The 16,370-nt window shown below is 42.7% G+C and overlaps 1 protein-coding gene across 4 annotated transcripts in view; it reads right to left on the minus strand.

Annotated features, from left to right (window-relative positions):
- The window catches only part of GSK3B (glycogen synthase kinase 3 beta), a 178,442-nt gene continuing 162,072 nt past the window's right edge, over positions 1-16,370 (minus strand). For all 4 annotated transcript variants that reach the window (XM_033053150.2, XM_033053152.2, XM_033053151.2 and 1 more), the window contains 2 exons: positions 12,198-12,296; positions 1-5,242 (listed from right to left, as the gene is read on the minus strand). In XM_033053150.2, coding sequence (XP_032909041.1) covers positions 5,175-5,242; positions 12,198-12,296 — 167 coding nt within the window. In that variant the 3' untranslated portion in view covers positions 1-5,174. The remainder of the gene's footprint in view (positions 5,243-12,197; positions 12,297-16,370) is intronic.

Here is a 16,370-nt window from a genome sequence, read left to right on the forward strand (position 1 = left end):
TCATTTCTTGAGGTTTTTATTTATTATTACAAAAATTCACGTCCACCTATTCTCGCAGAGTGGAAAGAGGCATGAGGGTCAGAGAAGGGAGAGGAGGGAAGAGTAGGACAATTTTTTGAAATAAAGACCACACACTTGGTATTTTTTAAATTTCATTTCCAGGCTAACCTACTTTTTTATTTAATGCAAATTACAGTACCAGTTAACTATTTCCAGACCGAGTCACACAGAACAAAACGTATTTACAAGGGGAATGGGGCGGGGGAAATAATAAAACATTAAGCATACTTTCCACAAAAAAAGTTATATTTAAAATGAAAAAAAAAAAATCAGTCACAGAGGCATTCAAGTAGTAATAATGTTATACAGGTTTTGCTTTTCCTTTAAATCAAGACAGATCTGCACAAGTGTATGCAATAGTTTGTATACAACCCACAGTCCTTAATATATATATATATTTAGATTTCTGTTTTTAAGATGGAAGTGGTCACGCTAATTGGTGTGTACAGGCCCAAGTGATCCATCAGCAACACATTAATGAACGCAAATTTTACAGGCAAGCAAATTATATATATATATATATATATATATATATATAATAAAATAAATTGAGAAAGACCAACACAAGGAAGCTACTTTTCTCGAGCTAACCTCTTAGGTACTGTTTTCCTCTCCTGTCATTTTGCCATTATTGCAGTGTTGCAAAACAAAGCCAGCCATGAGCAGAGCGGGCCAAGAGTCCCGTGGAAATCAGCTGCTGCCCCAGGAGAACCTGCTGGCAGTCTCCAGAATGCAGAGCCCAGACTGAATACCCTACTGTGCTTTTCCTCCTTGGCTTTTCCTTCTTCTTCATGGTGGCTGAGGTTCCTAGTACAGGAGTATGAGTCTGGCAGGCTGCTTGACTTCTGCTTTTCCAAGTACTGAAAACAAGGGGGGGAATTTTAGGTTGCAAGATGCAGGCACCTGCCATTATTTTAGGTAAAGCTTGGCTTCGAAATAAGGGGACAGTGTTCAGGGGTATTCTACAAATCAATTTTCTTTTGCAGGTAATTTTTTTTCTTTTTTCCTAGCAAGGTAGATTAGTTTAATAGTAAAGAACACCAGTGTCTTGATTGAGCATCCATTGGGGGAGACAGACTGTGATTCAGCCCGGCTCAGGGACCCACTAGGGCAGGGCTGATGTAAAAGACAAATCAAGACCACACTGGGTTAAAAAAGAAGCCCAAAAGAGTGTAAAAGAAGAGAGGGACAGCTCTGAGCAGACTGTTGCCAACATCTTGGCATCACTGACCTTCGTGTCACCAGAAAGAAAGTGCAGCCTCTGCTCCACTGGAATGAACACGAGATGCTTCGAAATAAAACAGCAACCTTTGGTTTGGTAAAGTTACGTGTTTTCCCATTCAAGACAATCTTATGTGGAATACTAACAAGGTAGTAAAAACACAAGCAAACTAGTTTTAGAAACAAGGCCTTCGTGCTGGGCACAAGAAATCAAGAGTCATGTTAAACTCATCTCAAGAAAACAAAAATTACTTCTCGGAAGGATGTGGGGGGAAAACAGGGAGAAGAATGGGAACAGAAAATCCTCCCGGCAGAGAACAACACCACAGTCTCCTATAGTGATGCCCCCGCTCCCACCGCAGCCAGATGGCTCCGTATGCAGCAGCCCTGTGGGATATGGGGTTTTCCCTCCCTGGGGGCCCTTTTCCGCTCGCTGCTGCCCCCGACACAGCCGCAGGGAGAGTAGGAGGGCCAAGCCTCCCGGAAGCTGCTGCTGCCCAGACACTCCTGGGTGCAGGGTTGAGGGAGAGAGACAAGCAAAATCTGAACGGGCTGCTAGAGCAAGGGTCCGAATGAAATCAGCTGCTGCTAGCGGGAGAAGGAAGGCAGCGTGGGCGCCTTGGAGACCCCCAGAACAAAGCCACGGCTCTAATGGAGTAAATGACGCTGGAGATTCCGCTACTGATCAGGGTATCACCGAAACCTTACAGCACTCAAAGAATTAGAAAGGGGGGCGGGGAGGGGGAAGCAAAGATGCGGGTTTAGGGTGGGAGACATTGTTAATAAAGGAGGAGAAAAAAATAAAAGGGAAATAAAATTCAAAAAATCATGGAAGCGAAGGCACTCCAAACTATATAGATACACTATACATCGCTAGAGTTATTGTTACAATAATACAGGCCGGTACCTACTGTACAGTTAAAACTATATGGCTTTAAAAAGCTCGTCTACATTTTTTCTGATTATTAAACAGAATCACTGCCCTGAACGGTAACTTTTTGCTCATTAATAACAGTTCCTGGGTCCACATATTTACATACAAAACAATAAAACTCAAAATTCAAAAACAACCAAAAATAATAATGTACAAGCTTGAATTTGGTGAGGAGCTTTGTTTTTTGTTGTTGTTTTTTTTGTTTGTTTTGTTTTTGTTTGTTTTTTTTCTTTCTTATTTACAAAAAAAGGTTGTTTAAAGACCTGGATCTAACTTGTATAAAAGAGTGTGTGATCCTGCTATGATGCTTGAAAACAGAAATAAAATCAGAGGGGCACTCCTGACCCTCCCCCCTGCCTAATACACACACACGAGACACACACAGACTCTGGCACAGTCACAAAACCAGAGAGAAATGCTCTGACTCCCCTCTGCCAGTCTTTAACAAAAAAATGAAAAATAAAAGCCACATGTCCTGGCACAAGCAGAAATTTTTCTTCAATATTTTTATTACTTTTTTTTTTTTTGAAGACTCAGTAATTTACTGCCTCCAAATAACAGCGCCTGTGGCCAATGCTTCAGCAGTCTTGCCTATACAGTAGATCCATACCCTGCCACTGTCCTACTTTTAGGGTCTCCTGCATGGATTTAGATCCTTCACTTACCTTTCAGGACACTGACTAGCCAAGTGCGTATGTTAAGACGCTCTTCAGCCCTTCTTATTAAATTGCAGGTAAGGATTTGGAAAGCCTTCTGTTTCTCAACATGGATGCTTCCCTTTGCAGTCAGCCAGAATGCAAAAAATCTTTAAAACCTTTTTTTTTTGTGTGTCTGTGTACCCAACAGCAAATCACTGAAGGGTATAACGTGAGGGTTTATCGGTTTCATGGTAGATGGTCATTCACCTCTTCAAAGAGTTCCTGTGTCCCAAAACCCACTGTGTGCCAGGCAAGAGGGAGAGGGCAGAGCTTTTATCAGTTCCAGAGCTGCTAAGACACAGTTTCCAAAAGATCCCGACAGTGTAAAAGGTACACGAAGAAACACACTGAGCTTGTGACCAAGCCCCTGCCACCCCTGCGGCAGCTGAGCTTCCAAAGTCGCTACTGCTGGCTCCCCCTGGGCCACATGAAGGTTCTGCGTGTTCCTGAAAAGCAACTGCTTGCCTTAGAGATTCACAGGTCGAGGAACAGCTTGGTAAGCACCAAAGGCAACTACAGTTTCTCTGAAGAAGGATAAGGCTGGAGTGGACACCAACCACAAGCCTACCACAAGATCAGGTCTCCAAAAGTCTCATTTCCATGCCGGGGCTGCATCTGGCCGTTCACCTGACCTTTCGCAAGGAATATTGCTTTGACTTCAGGAAGAGAGATGTGGATGCTTGCACCACACGTTGTTGCATGGAGGAAACCTGGACCCTGAACTGATGGACTAGAACAAGCATTCATCTCACGCTTCAGTCAGACTGATTCAAGAGCGCAGACAAAATAAAAAAAGCAGTATCTATGTATACATGTATATATTTATATAATATATATACACACACACTCATATAAGAGCCAGCTTTCCTACAAGTCAGCAGGTACAAATTACCGTCAAGAGCATTCAGATGTGTATTTTAATATTCTACCAATGTAAAAATATAATGGCAATGTGGCAACACTCATCAATAAATAGAGATAAGAAAAAAAAGAAAAAGAAAAAGCAAGCGGTTAAAAAATATGAAAATTAAATACAGATTCTAGCTGTGGATTTAAAATCAGAACTATCAGAGAATGTGACATCCTGCAAGTTAAAACTGCAGTTAAAAAAAAAGTATTACAAAATAAACCAGTAGCCTGTTACAGTTCACATTATAAACCCTGGTGTCCTTTTCCTGTATGAACCTTAGGAAAGGGAAGCCTGTTCAAATCAAGAACCAAGGAGGGGTGGGGAGAGAAAAAACCCAACCAAACACACTTTCACAGTGTTTCACACTTCCCAAAAAGTCCCTTAACATCCATCCACCAGCTGGGCCCCTCCCCCTGCTGAGGATTTTGTTTGTCCGCTCTTCTCTGCTGAAGCTGGGAGCTGGCCTGAGACACAGAAAGCAGGAGCTCTGGTTGGGCACAGAGGATGCCTCGGCAGAGCCGACTGCTGCTTATTTGTGCATGTGTGTGTATTATATTATATATCACCCACTCAGGCAACACTTTTCCCACATGAAGCTGCAGATTTCCTCATCACTAGCATTGATTTTTAAAATGAAAGGATTCCACTGGCAGTTCAAGCCTTAGACACATGGCAAACCCTCCCCCCCCAACCCATGGCAACCTATTTTCCTACCACATCGCTCACTCCCCATGCCAAACCAGGGCAGTTCTTCAGATAACCTGGGATATGGATTTGCTGACAAGAAACATTGAACTCTGTTGAATGACCCCTGCTAAGCTCCCAACCAAATTCAAGCTGTGCACTACATCAAAGTCCGAAACTTCACTTAAAAAGAAAATAAGAGAAGAGGGTAAGGAAAAAAAAAAAGGAACTTCAGCAGAGAATGAGGTTTCGGATTTGTTTGTTTCGGTTTTTCCTTCTTTCTGTTGTGGGAAGGGGGTATGAGGCAAGAGTCCTGGTTTTGAATACACAACAGCAAACTTCCAACATGAAGAGATTGTCTAGGGGAGACATTGGTGTGTTATATTGCTCCACTTTCCCTCCTCCCCCCTAGTCCCCTGCCCTGGACACCCTGCAGTGAGAATACAATGAAACTGGTTTGTATTTATAGATATTTTACAAGGTTAAATAAGAACAACAATAATAATAATAAAAAATTGAACACTAAAATGAACAGGTTGGTTGGTTTGTTGTTTTGTTGGATTTTTTTTTCCTCTTTTTAATTTTCTTTCCAAATGTGACCAGTGTTGCTGAGCAAGACTCAAATTACTGGTGATTTTTCCTGTGCAGCTGGCTACTTGGTACTGGTTCAGGTGGAGTTGGAGGCTGATGCTGTAGCTACACTATTGGTCTGAACTCGTTCTCCTGCGTTAACATCTGCAAACAAGAGACAAGAAGGGGAGAGAGAAAAAAACAGGCAGCATTACCTCCAAAACAGAGACACATTGGAAACAACAGCTATGACATTCTCCACAAGGGGAAACCCATAACTCCTACCAAGACGCTGTTTGCTTAGGATGCTCTCCTGATTTCAGAGTATGCAGATGGAACAATCCAATCTGGGAAAAAATGGAAGATAGTCTTTAGGCAGGGCAAAAGCAACCCGGAGGGCTGAGGGCTGGGCTCCAGCAGGTTTTGCAGTTAGTAACACTGTCTGTGCAGCACGAAGTCTCCTGTTTTACATCCCATAACTGCAGGACAAGGCACACTGGCATTGCCAAATCCAGCACCAATGTCTGTGGTCACTATGAGGTTTCACACTGGTGCTGAAGTTTCACATTGTTAGTCCTTCTTATGATAAATCTGTCTGTTAGTTGTGTGAATGTGCACGGACAAAGAATGTGATGAGTCTGCTCCCCTGGCAGAAACAGCTGGTGTGCCAATGTGCAATACATGTACTTGCTACCTGAGAAAGTCTTTCAAGTCTGCTGCTGGATTCAGTGTTGCTCAACACAAGTTGGATCTGCCACCCTCTGAACTGTTGAAGCAGATTAACATCAAGGCCTGTAGCCAGTAATGAGGTTTATGCAAGCACATGACATGTTAGAGGATCAGATCTCTGCAGTAAATGCCTCCAACACCTTCTCAGCAAGGGAGAGTGTTTCACAGAGAGACAAGTCACAGGATCAAGGGCACATGTCAAAGTGCATTTCAAGAAAACACAGGGTTTGCAAAGAAATACCAAAAGGAAATTCATTGTGACTGCCTTTTCATAGGCCACATGCTTGAGGTATTTCCTCTAAAAAAAAATTCTTAGTATTAGAAGAGCTGGTAGGGGGGAAAAATACACCAATTTCACCTGGAACCATTCTATATAGTATCTAATTAGCCAAGTCAGAAAGACTGCAAGATACTTATAAATAAGTGGGTGAACACCAAAACACTCCAAGACTGTCATGCATTTCACCCATTTAATTTACATAAGATTAACTGCAAAGCTATTGATACTGCAACAGGAAAAAAATATCAGAAAGACCTATTATCTGAGTACAGAAGAGGGCAGACTGGGTAAACCGTGTATTTGAAAAGATACAAAGGGTTTATAGACAGAAAGAACAAATTTGGTGACCTCAACCTGAAGGGCTGTGTGACTTCCACACACATCAAGAATATCAGACATGACAAAGCACACTGGTGGGCGATGGGTGTGCAGTAAAATTTCTCCATCACAGAAGAGCTGAGCAATGATCTAAGGTTACCTGTTAACAAAACCTCCTCCTCTTCAGACACTTACCTGACCACAGCCACAATCGAAGGCAATGAACTGAATCATGGAGTGCTTTGGGTTGGAAGGGTTAAAGAACATCTAACTCCAACTTCCCTGCCATGGCCAGGGACACCACCCAGTACAGCAGATTTCCCAAAGTGCCATCCAGCCTAGCCTTGAACAGTTCCAGGGGTAGCCACAACTTTTCTGGGCAACCTGTGCCAGTGCTTCACCAGTCTCAAGTAAAGAATTTCTTCCTAATATCTAATCTAAACCTACCCTGCTACAGTGTGAACCCATTTCCCCTTGTCCTAACACTTCATGCCCTTGTAAAAAGTCCCTCTCTGGTTTTCCTGTAGGCCCCCATTAGGTCCTGGAAGTTTGCTACATGGTTTTCCCAGAGCCTTCTCTTCTCTGGGCTGAACAGTCCCAACTCTCTCAAGGGAGAGATGCTCCAGGCCCTTATACTCTTAATCACCTTCCTCTGGGCTTGCTCCAGCAGGTTCACATCCTTATGCTGGTGACCTGAGAGCTGGGCAGGGCACTTCAGGTGGGGTGTCAGAGATCAGAGTTGAGGGGCAGAATCACCTCTCCTGACCTGCTGCCCAGGCTACTTTTGATGCAGCCCAGGATACATTTGGCTTTCTGAGCTAGAAGAGCATGTTGGCAACTCATGTCCAACCTCTCATCAACCAACACTCCCAAATCCTCCTCCTCAGGGCTGCTCTGAATCCATTCTCTGCCTAGCCTGTATTTGTGCCTGGAGTGCCCTGACCCAGGGGCAGGACCTTGCTCTTGGTGCCGTTGAACTTCCTGAGTTTTGCACGGGCCCCCTGAAGTCTTCCAAGGTCCCTCTGGATGGCATCCCTTCCCTCCAGGGAGTGTCAACCACACTGCGCGTGCCGGCTAGAAATGGGCAGCACTTGTTGAGTCACAAATTAAGTAACATTGACAGCAGCGACAAAAATAGGAAATCAATCAATCAGCAGCATGCAGAATCACAACTGACAAGTGGGAAAAGAGAGTGATGCCTATTTGAAAAGGAAATGCTGCATGGACTGTGTGGGAAGAAAGACAAATCGTCCTGTGGGCAGAGGATGCCACATGACTGCCCTGGGAGCTTCTCATTCCCTTTCATCTCACCCCAAATTAATTGCCTTTAGAAAGGAATGACCACCATGACCAAAAAAAAGCTCATGCAATGAAAGCACCAAGGCAGCATGACTGCAGTACCAATGGGATGTGGGAAGCTGGTCTTGTAGGAGAGGGATGCCCTCCTATGTAGAGAATTTCCCTGAAGGAGCAATTCCCAAATCCAACAAGCATGCAGATCAAAAATGACCACAGAAATCAGAAGTGACCCAGACAGCCAGATAATTGTTTCTACACTTCAAACTCTTACTATGCCTGTTCTAGATTAATTTTCTAGTATAAATTTTTCTAGGATAAACTCCAGTTAATGCAACATCTGCTGGCAGCGCCTGATGTGAGCAGTCCAGCTGGAGTCTATACTGTTGGCAAAGGATTTCTCTGTATGTGTACAAAAACTGCTTGTATTTCATTTGCTGAAATGAAACGTGTCTTTTGATCTCAATTTTCTGAAAATAGCAGAGACCGAAATTGTTATCATTACATTGATGCTACACAGAGATAAAGGGAAAAAAAGAGGAAGGGATGGAGCTACTTCATGTAAAATATGCTCCTTTTCTACTATCACTGTAACCAGGGAGCTTCTGAGAAATATAGATGCCACATGTTAAAATAAAACAGGTGATGCAGGCCAAGAACATTTTCCTGGGGCTTTTCACAACCATATGCAGAAGGCCCCCCCAGGCTGGGACAGAGCAAGCTCAAGGCTGCCCTGACTCCCAGTCTGCAACAAAATGCACTATTTTAACATTTCAGCTCATTTGTTGACTCTGCATTGATAGGATGTTTGAGGAACAAAGACGGGCTTATTCCACCATCACTTTGCTGAAGCACCAGAAAAAGAGTACAACTGGAGTATGAGGGTCTCTGGACATTCACTTCTTACCATAAAAAATGAGTATTTGGGCCTAAGAGAACGAAATCTAGGTCTTCGGCAATGCTGACAGAGGATAGCAAAGCCCTGCTGGGAAGCACAGCTAGGAGCTGGCATGCGGCTTTGCGGGACAGGACAGACAAGTGCCCAGCTCAAGGTCAGAGCAGTTTCTTTGTCCTGAGCCACTGCCTGACACCTCTCCCTGTCAGGCAAAGAAATGTCATCAGGGTTTAAGTGCCAGTCGCTTCCAAAAGTTCTTTCAAACTGAGGGCAAAAGCATCTCTCATCATTATAGAGAACTTTCTCCAACTCAGCTTTTCCCTCCTAAGGAGAGCCTCAGTTTTCTTGGAGGGTACATAACACTGCTTAAAAACCGCCTGAAAGGGAAAGATAGGGCTACAGTTCAGAGAGTGACAGGTGCCAGCTCTGAGAAAGCCCATTAGCACTACTGACAGCATTAGCTGGGCGCATTTGTGATGCTGACAGGCTGTGCTGCTCATCTGCAAAGATACAGAAACAATGCTACCATCAGCCTGGCAATCCTCACAGGACAGCTGAGGAGACAAGGGGAAGGAGGAGGATAGCCTGGTTTTCCTACTGTGCCTGCTTTTGGATGTAGAAATCCAAGCTCTGAGCAAACCTGGCAAATGTCCAAGTTTCACTTCTCTTGTCATGGATTCATCCTTGTTCTAAGGTTGTAGCAGCCTGAGAGAATTGCTTGCCCATCTTCTCCTGGCTACAGAATTCAAGTTTTCCAAAATTCCTTCAATGTCAATACCGCAAATGCAGTAAATCTTATTTGATGGAGCACTGTGGTGTTTTTCAACTATGATACACTGGCAGGTAACACCATCTCTAATCTGTTGTGTTGCTAAAAGTTCAGGCACACCATTGCATTTGGGATTACATAGGATCAACACATCAGGATGCCTAAGACAATGACCCCAGAATGCCTGCTGGCACAACTTCCCTGCAGATGGCAAGTACACTCTTCCCATCTTAGGGCTGATTAACAGAGAGGTAACTACTACTGCTGGCTGATCCAGGAAGAAAAATGTAGTCACACAAACAGATATGCATTGCATTCAGCTTGGTCTGCACGCTCCCCTCTCAGATGCCATGGCTGCACAGTTATGAAACCATCCTCTTCCTCCTCCATCCATCCCCGGGAATATGACTGCACTGGCATTTTTCATCAATGGCTGGTATAAGTCACAGAAAGCTAGTACATCATTTCAAGCAGGGGCCAATAAATCTCATCTTTCTTTTCCTCCACTTTGCTTTAGACATGCCACTATGTCAGAGAGTTTCTCATAAATATTCAGAATTTACTAATGCCAGAGCACCAAGGCTACACACTCCCACTGCAAAACCAGGTTCCATTACTAGAGCAAGTACAGCTTTTTGCCTCAAGAGAAGTGGAAATTGACAATAAATGTAGTTTTTAACACTGCTTGCTAGAGAGAGGCACAAGTTACACACTAATAATGTGTATTACAGTTACATATTTGCTCTTGCCATTATTGCTTTGAGAGCTACATTTTGCTGCATCATCGCTACTCAGAAAAGCAGTTTTTGAAACTGTACTGCTTAGTCACACATGCAAACATTTTGCAGAGAAGTCTCCTGCCTATCAGGATGCCCTGGGTTAGGTGGGAGACTTGTTCCCACACTGCTTTAGCAGTTACTGAGGAACTTAACAACATTTACTGCTCTGGGAGGTGCAAGGGGTATAGAGAAAGAAGGGACCCCTTGTATGAAAGTCTCTTGCTAAGTGTAGCATCAGCATGCAAAGTGCAACAGATTAAAATAAGCATCATAACTTTGATGACATTCCCACCATCTGCTGTGAGAAACCCATGTGAGTAAGAAACGACCAACTGTAAGAATCCAAAGCTGTCCAATACTGAACTTAATTGCACAATTTCTTTCTAATCAGCAAGGATATCATACCTGGATATAATAATTTGGTCTTAAACTACGAATTGGAGGACACATCCCAACTCAGTGCAGTGCTTGCACACAGAAGCTTTAAATAATATGGGATGGGTTGGGGTTAGTTGGTTTTGGTTTTTTTTTTTTTTAACACTTCACATTTAGGACTTGTAATGTATTTTCTCCCTATACGAGGCCTTGAAAAGATTTCTTAACCCCATTAATTCCTCAAGACTTGTGACTTAGTGGAGAGAACTCCTTAAAAGGTATGAAAGGGACATTAGGTAAAACAGTATTTTTCAGAAAGGCTTAAAATAATTGTCCATGTTTGTATTAAGGAGTTTGTAAATCACTTTTACTACTTTATCTGTTTTCTCACTTGTTGAGCAACAGATGCACATAAGAGGGAAACAGAGAACATATCGCCAAGTGTATGAAACAAACAAATTTGACAATAGCATTTTGCTTTCTCCTAAATTCAGAGTACATAAATGGTACAAGTTGCGTCTTTAATCTGCTGCTACTATAATTTCAGAGAGAAATCTCATCATTCAAACTTGGTTGCATCTGTCCCAGAGTATGAAAATGCTACTTGTACAGCACTGGCTGGACCAAGTACATCAAGTTCAGGTAATTATCTAGCACATCAACCAGCAAATGCTTTCCTGCACGTTTCAAGAGCAGCTTTTGAATCATGCTTTCTCCTTATCAGCTATCCTATGCTAAGGAAGTGTCCTGCACTGCAAAAGGGCTGACAGCCCTTGTGGGGTGGGGCCGATGTGCATGCAGGACATACGGAAGCATACCTGTTTTGTAGCCTGCCTTTGGTAGCCCAAGCCCTGACACAGCCTCTGGTGTGCTGAATCAGGGCTGACTCAGAGGAAGAATGCAATGTACTGAATCACCTCTGCCACATCCTGCAGCACCTGGGAGTTTCTTTGGAGTCTCCCAACTGGTATTACCAGGATTTAAAGCTTTCACTGGAAATAGAATACAATATGGAGTGGCTAAATGCCAACAGTGAGCTTTTAAAAGGTTTCTGACAGAAACCTGAGGAGAAGAACAGAAAACTCAGTGCTGGCCAAAACCCCAAAAACATCTGCCTTGTGCCTGAAGATGACACAAGCAAACTCAGTAGGAAACAACTGCAACTACTAAGATGAGGCAATGAGTATGCTGAGTGAACTCCCTAACTAGACTTTCAGACGCCAAGGCCCTTAGGGAAAAATCCTCTTCATCCATACTACACAGAGGCCACATGCTCTGAGCTAGCTTTTAGGCATCACAACTCATGCACAAATTCAGTGTTAATTTCAGGATGGCTGAGAGCACAGCAATTAGGTGCAAATCAATCCACAAGGATTGCTAAAAAACAGGTTGAGATAATGACTTTTTTTTTAATAGTGAAAGTCTGAGTGAGAAGGACCAACAAATTAAGCAATCATATGCAGGTTTGAGTGCCTTGGGTTGGGATTTGGGTTGGTGACCACAGCTAATATTCAAATGATCACCTACCAAGACCAAGGTTCAGGTCATATTGAAACAATCCCTTCCTCCCCGTTCACTTTGTGGGCTGAGGTGGTCTGTGAGCCTCAGCAGAGGGAAGGTGCCTGGGCAGCATGAGCGAGGGTGGAGAGGGAAGGAAGCAGGGAGTTGCACGTTCTCACCTGAGGCTGCTGTAGCATTTGTAGGGGTTGAAGCAGCTGCTTGGTTCCGGGCATGAGCAGGGATGAGGATCGAAGCCAGAGTTGGGTTACTTGACAGTTCTGGAGGGGAGGTGGAACAAGAGAGTTAGCTCATCATCCACAAAGTGCAGGATCAGCTCCTAGGGGTTCCCCGTAATGGCACCTCAGGTGAAACACATGCCCTTACAGCCCAAGGTCACATTACATTTTCTTCTTTGCCAACCAGCGAGAGGAAACCACAGTAATATTTAGCATGGCAGCCTCCAGAGCAAGACTGCCAAAACTACAGACAGTGGTGCAAAGGAGTAATTTCCTACAGAAAGACAGTGGCTTGGGAGTGAGCAAAGAACCAGCCAAGCCTGTACCTTGTCAATGGCCTGATAATGCTGCTTCCTTCTGAGCACTGGAGAAGGATCCCCTTTTCACAGGCCCACCTGCAATCAGTCCCAGGGAGAAGGCTGATAACAGTGGTGCTGCTTTGGGTACTGGTTCAGCAAGCAAGCAGCTGCAACAGTTGCTCCAAGAGCTTCAGGGATTAGTTCTTTGGCTTACTCAAGCATCATTTTTTCTCAATGACCCAGGAACCCAAGACCAATCTCTCACACCAGTCTCCTTGAACAAGGAGAGGTAACGTATCCCTTAAAAGGACAGGGAAAGGCAAAGGGAATTGGTCAGCTGGGTGATTTAAATGGACAACAAAATGATGCAATCATTGTGGATGAAGATATTAACCAGGGAAAAAATAGTCATGTCTTTTAGGTTCCAAATATAATACAGCTTCAGAATGTGTATTAGATAGAATGAGAAACTGGCATCTTACAGCCACAACTGTGAGAGGATTAAGGGCAACACATTGCCAACAAATGACAATCTTCTGGCATCCTTTCAAGAGAATCTAGTGCCTCACAGAAGGTGGGACTGAGCTGAGACAAGAAAGATCCTGTTTGTTTCAGAAACAGGAGTGACTGGCTGTCTCCTGAGAAAGCAACATCCAGTAAAAAGGATGTGAACAGTCACCTCAGGGAAGGAGACTGATGACTTTTGGAGTTCCAGGAGGTCATCTGGAGGAGAAATGAGAAAAGGAGAATAGACAGATCTTCATGCAAGACCTCCAGAGAGCATAGGCTGTACAGAAACCCAGCCAAATCGTGGCATGGGTTCAGTAAGGGGGTTTTGGACACAGTCTCAAATTATTTGGGCTCATTTTTAAGAGGCTATTGCTTTTCTTTAATGCTAGCTTTAAACTCAGGGCCTAAAGGGAGCAGCAATCCACTGGCTGATTTTTCTTTCTCTGCTGTTACATTATGTTTCATTACTGCTGGGAGGGTGAGGGGCAGAAGACTCCCCTGATTACAAGGCTCTTATTACTACACATTTTGAGACTGTGTTTCAGCACTTACTAATGCAAGCAGGTTGCTACACTACCTGCAACCCGTCTAATCTATCTCGTAATACTCCATTCAGGTCTAAGCAGACCTAGCTAGTCCTTATAGAAAGCCTCAGTATTCACAGCACTTGTACAAATACAAGATCCTCAATTCATACAGGAGTAATTCAGAATTCATATATTCATATTGTTAACGCAGAATTTGTGAATCTCCACTTAAAATGAAAAAATAAACTGAAGAAACATGAATCCTGAAGTGTCAAACTGGAACACCAGTTATAAACCTATACTTCAATACTATCTTGGGTATTAGCTGGTTTGTGCTATAGAAAATGTTGCTCCCTTAATTTTTTTCCAATGCTGTTTCTCAAATGTGTTATTACTGGGAACCCACTCTTTACGTTGCTCTTTTGAAAGTTTCTATCACCCCTGCATTATTTTCTGCTCATCACTCAAAACAATGTGGGCTGTGATCCAAACCAAAGCAGAACTAAAACAAGGAAACCCCATGACACTTGCTACTTTCTGGTGCTGCACAGTGCCTCGAGGTGCAGCTACAGACTGTCAGTGTCGCTGTAGCCCAAGAAGCAATTATCAGACAGAACAACACCCTTGCAAGGGCACTTCAACCCCCTTCTCATTCCTCCCTCATCTAATATTGTGAGAACACATCCTTTTGTACTGTGGCAACAATAATGGCTTTTTGTTGTGTTTGACCCAAGTGAAACCATTTCTCTGAAGCCACCTTAAGGAACTTTCATAGAGACTAGGAGACTGACTTTGTTCCCTTCTCAAACCTCACATTATCTTTCTTGTTATGAAGTTTATTAAATTCAGTATACTCCAGATGTCTTGAACTTTAAGAGGAGCAGGCCAATTCAGAGGAGATAAAAACAAAGTAAAGTGGACTCTCTTGGTTGAAGTTCAATAGCAGCTTTGCTTGAGAACTTGTTTGAATTTTTGCTATAATGTATTTTTGCACCCATACCATATGTAAGAATGAGACATTGCAATACTTTGGAGAAAGCTTTACCTGTGATTATCTGCAGTTTACAAAATACTGAGAATCTCTGTCCTTAGTGATTTCCCACACAGTATTTGGGCAGGGTGTTCAACTGAAGCCTTGTTATGGAAACCAAATGTGTAACTCAAGGCTGGGCTAATTACAACCAATACAGCTGCAAGAAGCTACTGTGGTCAAGGCAATCCAGACAAAGTTTTCAATATCATGATGTGAACAGAGCAGCTATCACAATTCATTTATGAGACCCATCCACATCAGCTGGAAGAACACCTTTGGCTTTCTGCTGATCAAATCATACCATTTGCAGTCACTTAACATGTCCAAGAAGGAGCACAAATTAAAATGTCCGGTTTTACTAAGAGATCAGATCACCTTCACACCCCAAACACAAGAAAATGCCTGGTGTTGGGAAACAGTGCATACTTGATATATCAAAACTACAAGAATTCCATGGAAAAATTATTCTTCTGCCATGTTATTTTTTTGGTCACAATAACAAACTTTCCATTATATGTACACTTAAACATATACATTTATCTCTCTAAATAAAAGAAAAATTAAAGTTCACAGGCTAGGGTCATTAAAAATGTAAACAAACAAAAATCCCAATGCACTCCCCCTTCAATAAAAAAGTATTTTATCTTCAGGAAGTGTGACAACCATGCTCTCTTCAACAGATTCAATCTCTAAGATAAACACCCACATGCCCCACAACTACAGCTGGCTGCTGAAGACCATGATCTTGATCTTCCATATACCATCACTGCTTGTTTGCTAGACTCTGAGAAGCATCAATGCTCAGGTCAGTAGATTTGGTATGATGTTTAATTTTTTTTGGAAAATCAATCCAATGCCTTACTAGTCAGATTTATCTTGTCATTTCTAAGAGTTTTGCCTTCAAGCCCTCTGCATTCATCTCCTACTTCTTGAGTTTCAGGCAACTGGATATAGCCAAATCAAACACTTCTAGAACTTAATACTGCCTGTTGAAAACAAAGGCTATTTAAAACAAAATTGTCTTTCATTACTTTTCAAATTACCACAGATGACTTAACATGACTCGTTATCCAGCTAATGATCTGATATGTATCCCAGTTGGGATTTCTGCTCTGGAGCAACTAATTTGATGGAACCTTGCACAGTAAAGATCAGAGAACAAGGACTGAACAGTAGTCACTGGAGGAGCAAAAGCTTCTTGTATATCTTGAGTTCATAGTCAGGGCTGCTGTACATTTATCAACTACAGAGTTCTTCAAATCACTGCACTAAGAAATGTATTTAGGTATTTAAAAACAACTCCACTTTGGGTTTTCTGAGTTTGACTAGTCAGCTGCAACAGAGCTTGTTTGGAAATGCATTAATGATCAACCTGTGTCCTGCCTTCCCCTTATAGATGGTAAAACTGGCACCTGTAGATGACAGACAGAAATTTGACTTTTTTTATTTTAAGGAAATTGCTCCACAGGAACTGTTTTCTCTTACCATTCCCAGGACTCTCTGTGTGAGGGAGGGCATATCAACTCCTTAGAATGGCAAAAGAGGAGCTTTACATTTGCTTGAGCATTAGGCTCAGCTTCCATACTACCTGAGGTGAACCAGGGACACACTCCCAATACATAGATCTGTTTTTCCCCTAAGAAAAACATTTTTTAATTGACTCACTATAGAGCTCTCCAGCTTTTTTTAAAAAACCTTGTTTTCACGTAGTAGATAAGTTCAATCTTAATGTCATCATGAAATGATT

This window comes from Catharus ustulatus, chromosome 2 (assembly GCF_009819885.2).
Source record: "Catharus ustulatus isolate bCatUst1 chromosome 2, bCatUst1.pri.v2, whole genome shotgun sequence".
Taxonomy (NCBI): domain Eukaryota; kingdom Metazoa; phylum Chordata; class Aves; order Passeriformes; family Turdidae; genus Catharus; species Catharus ustulatus.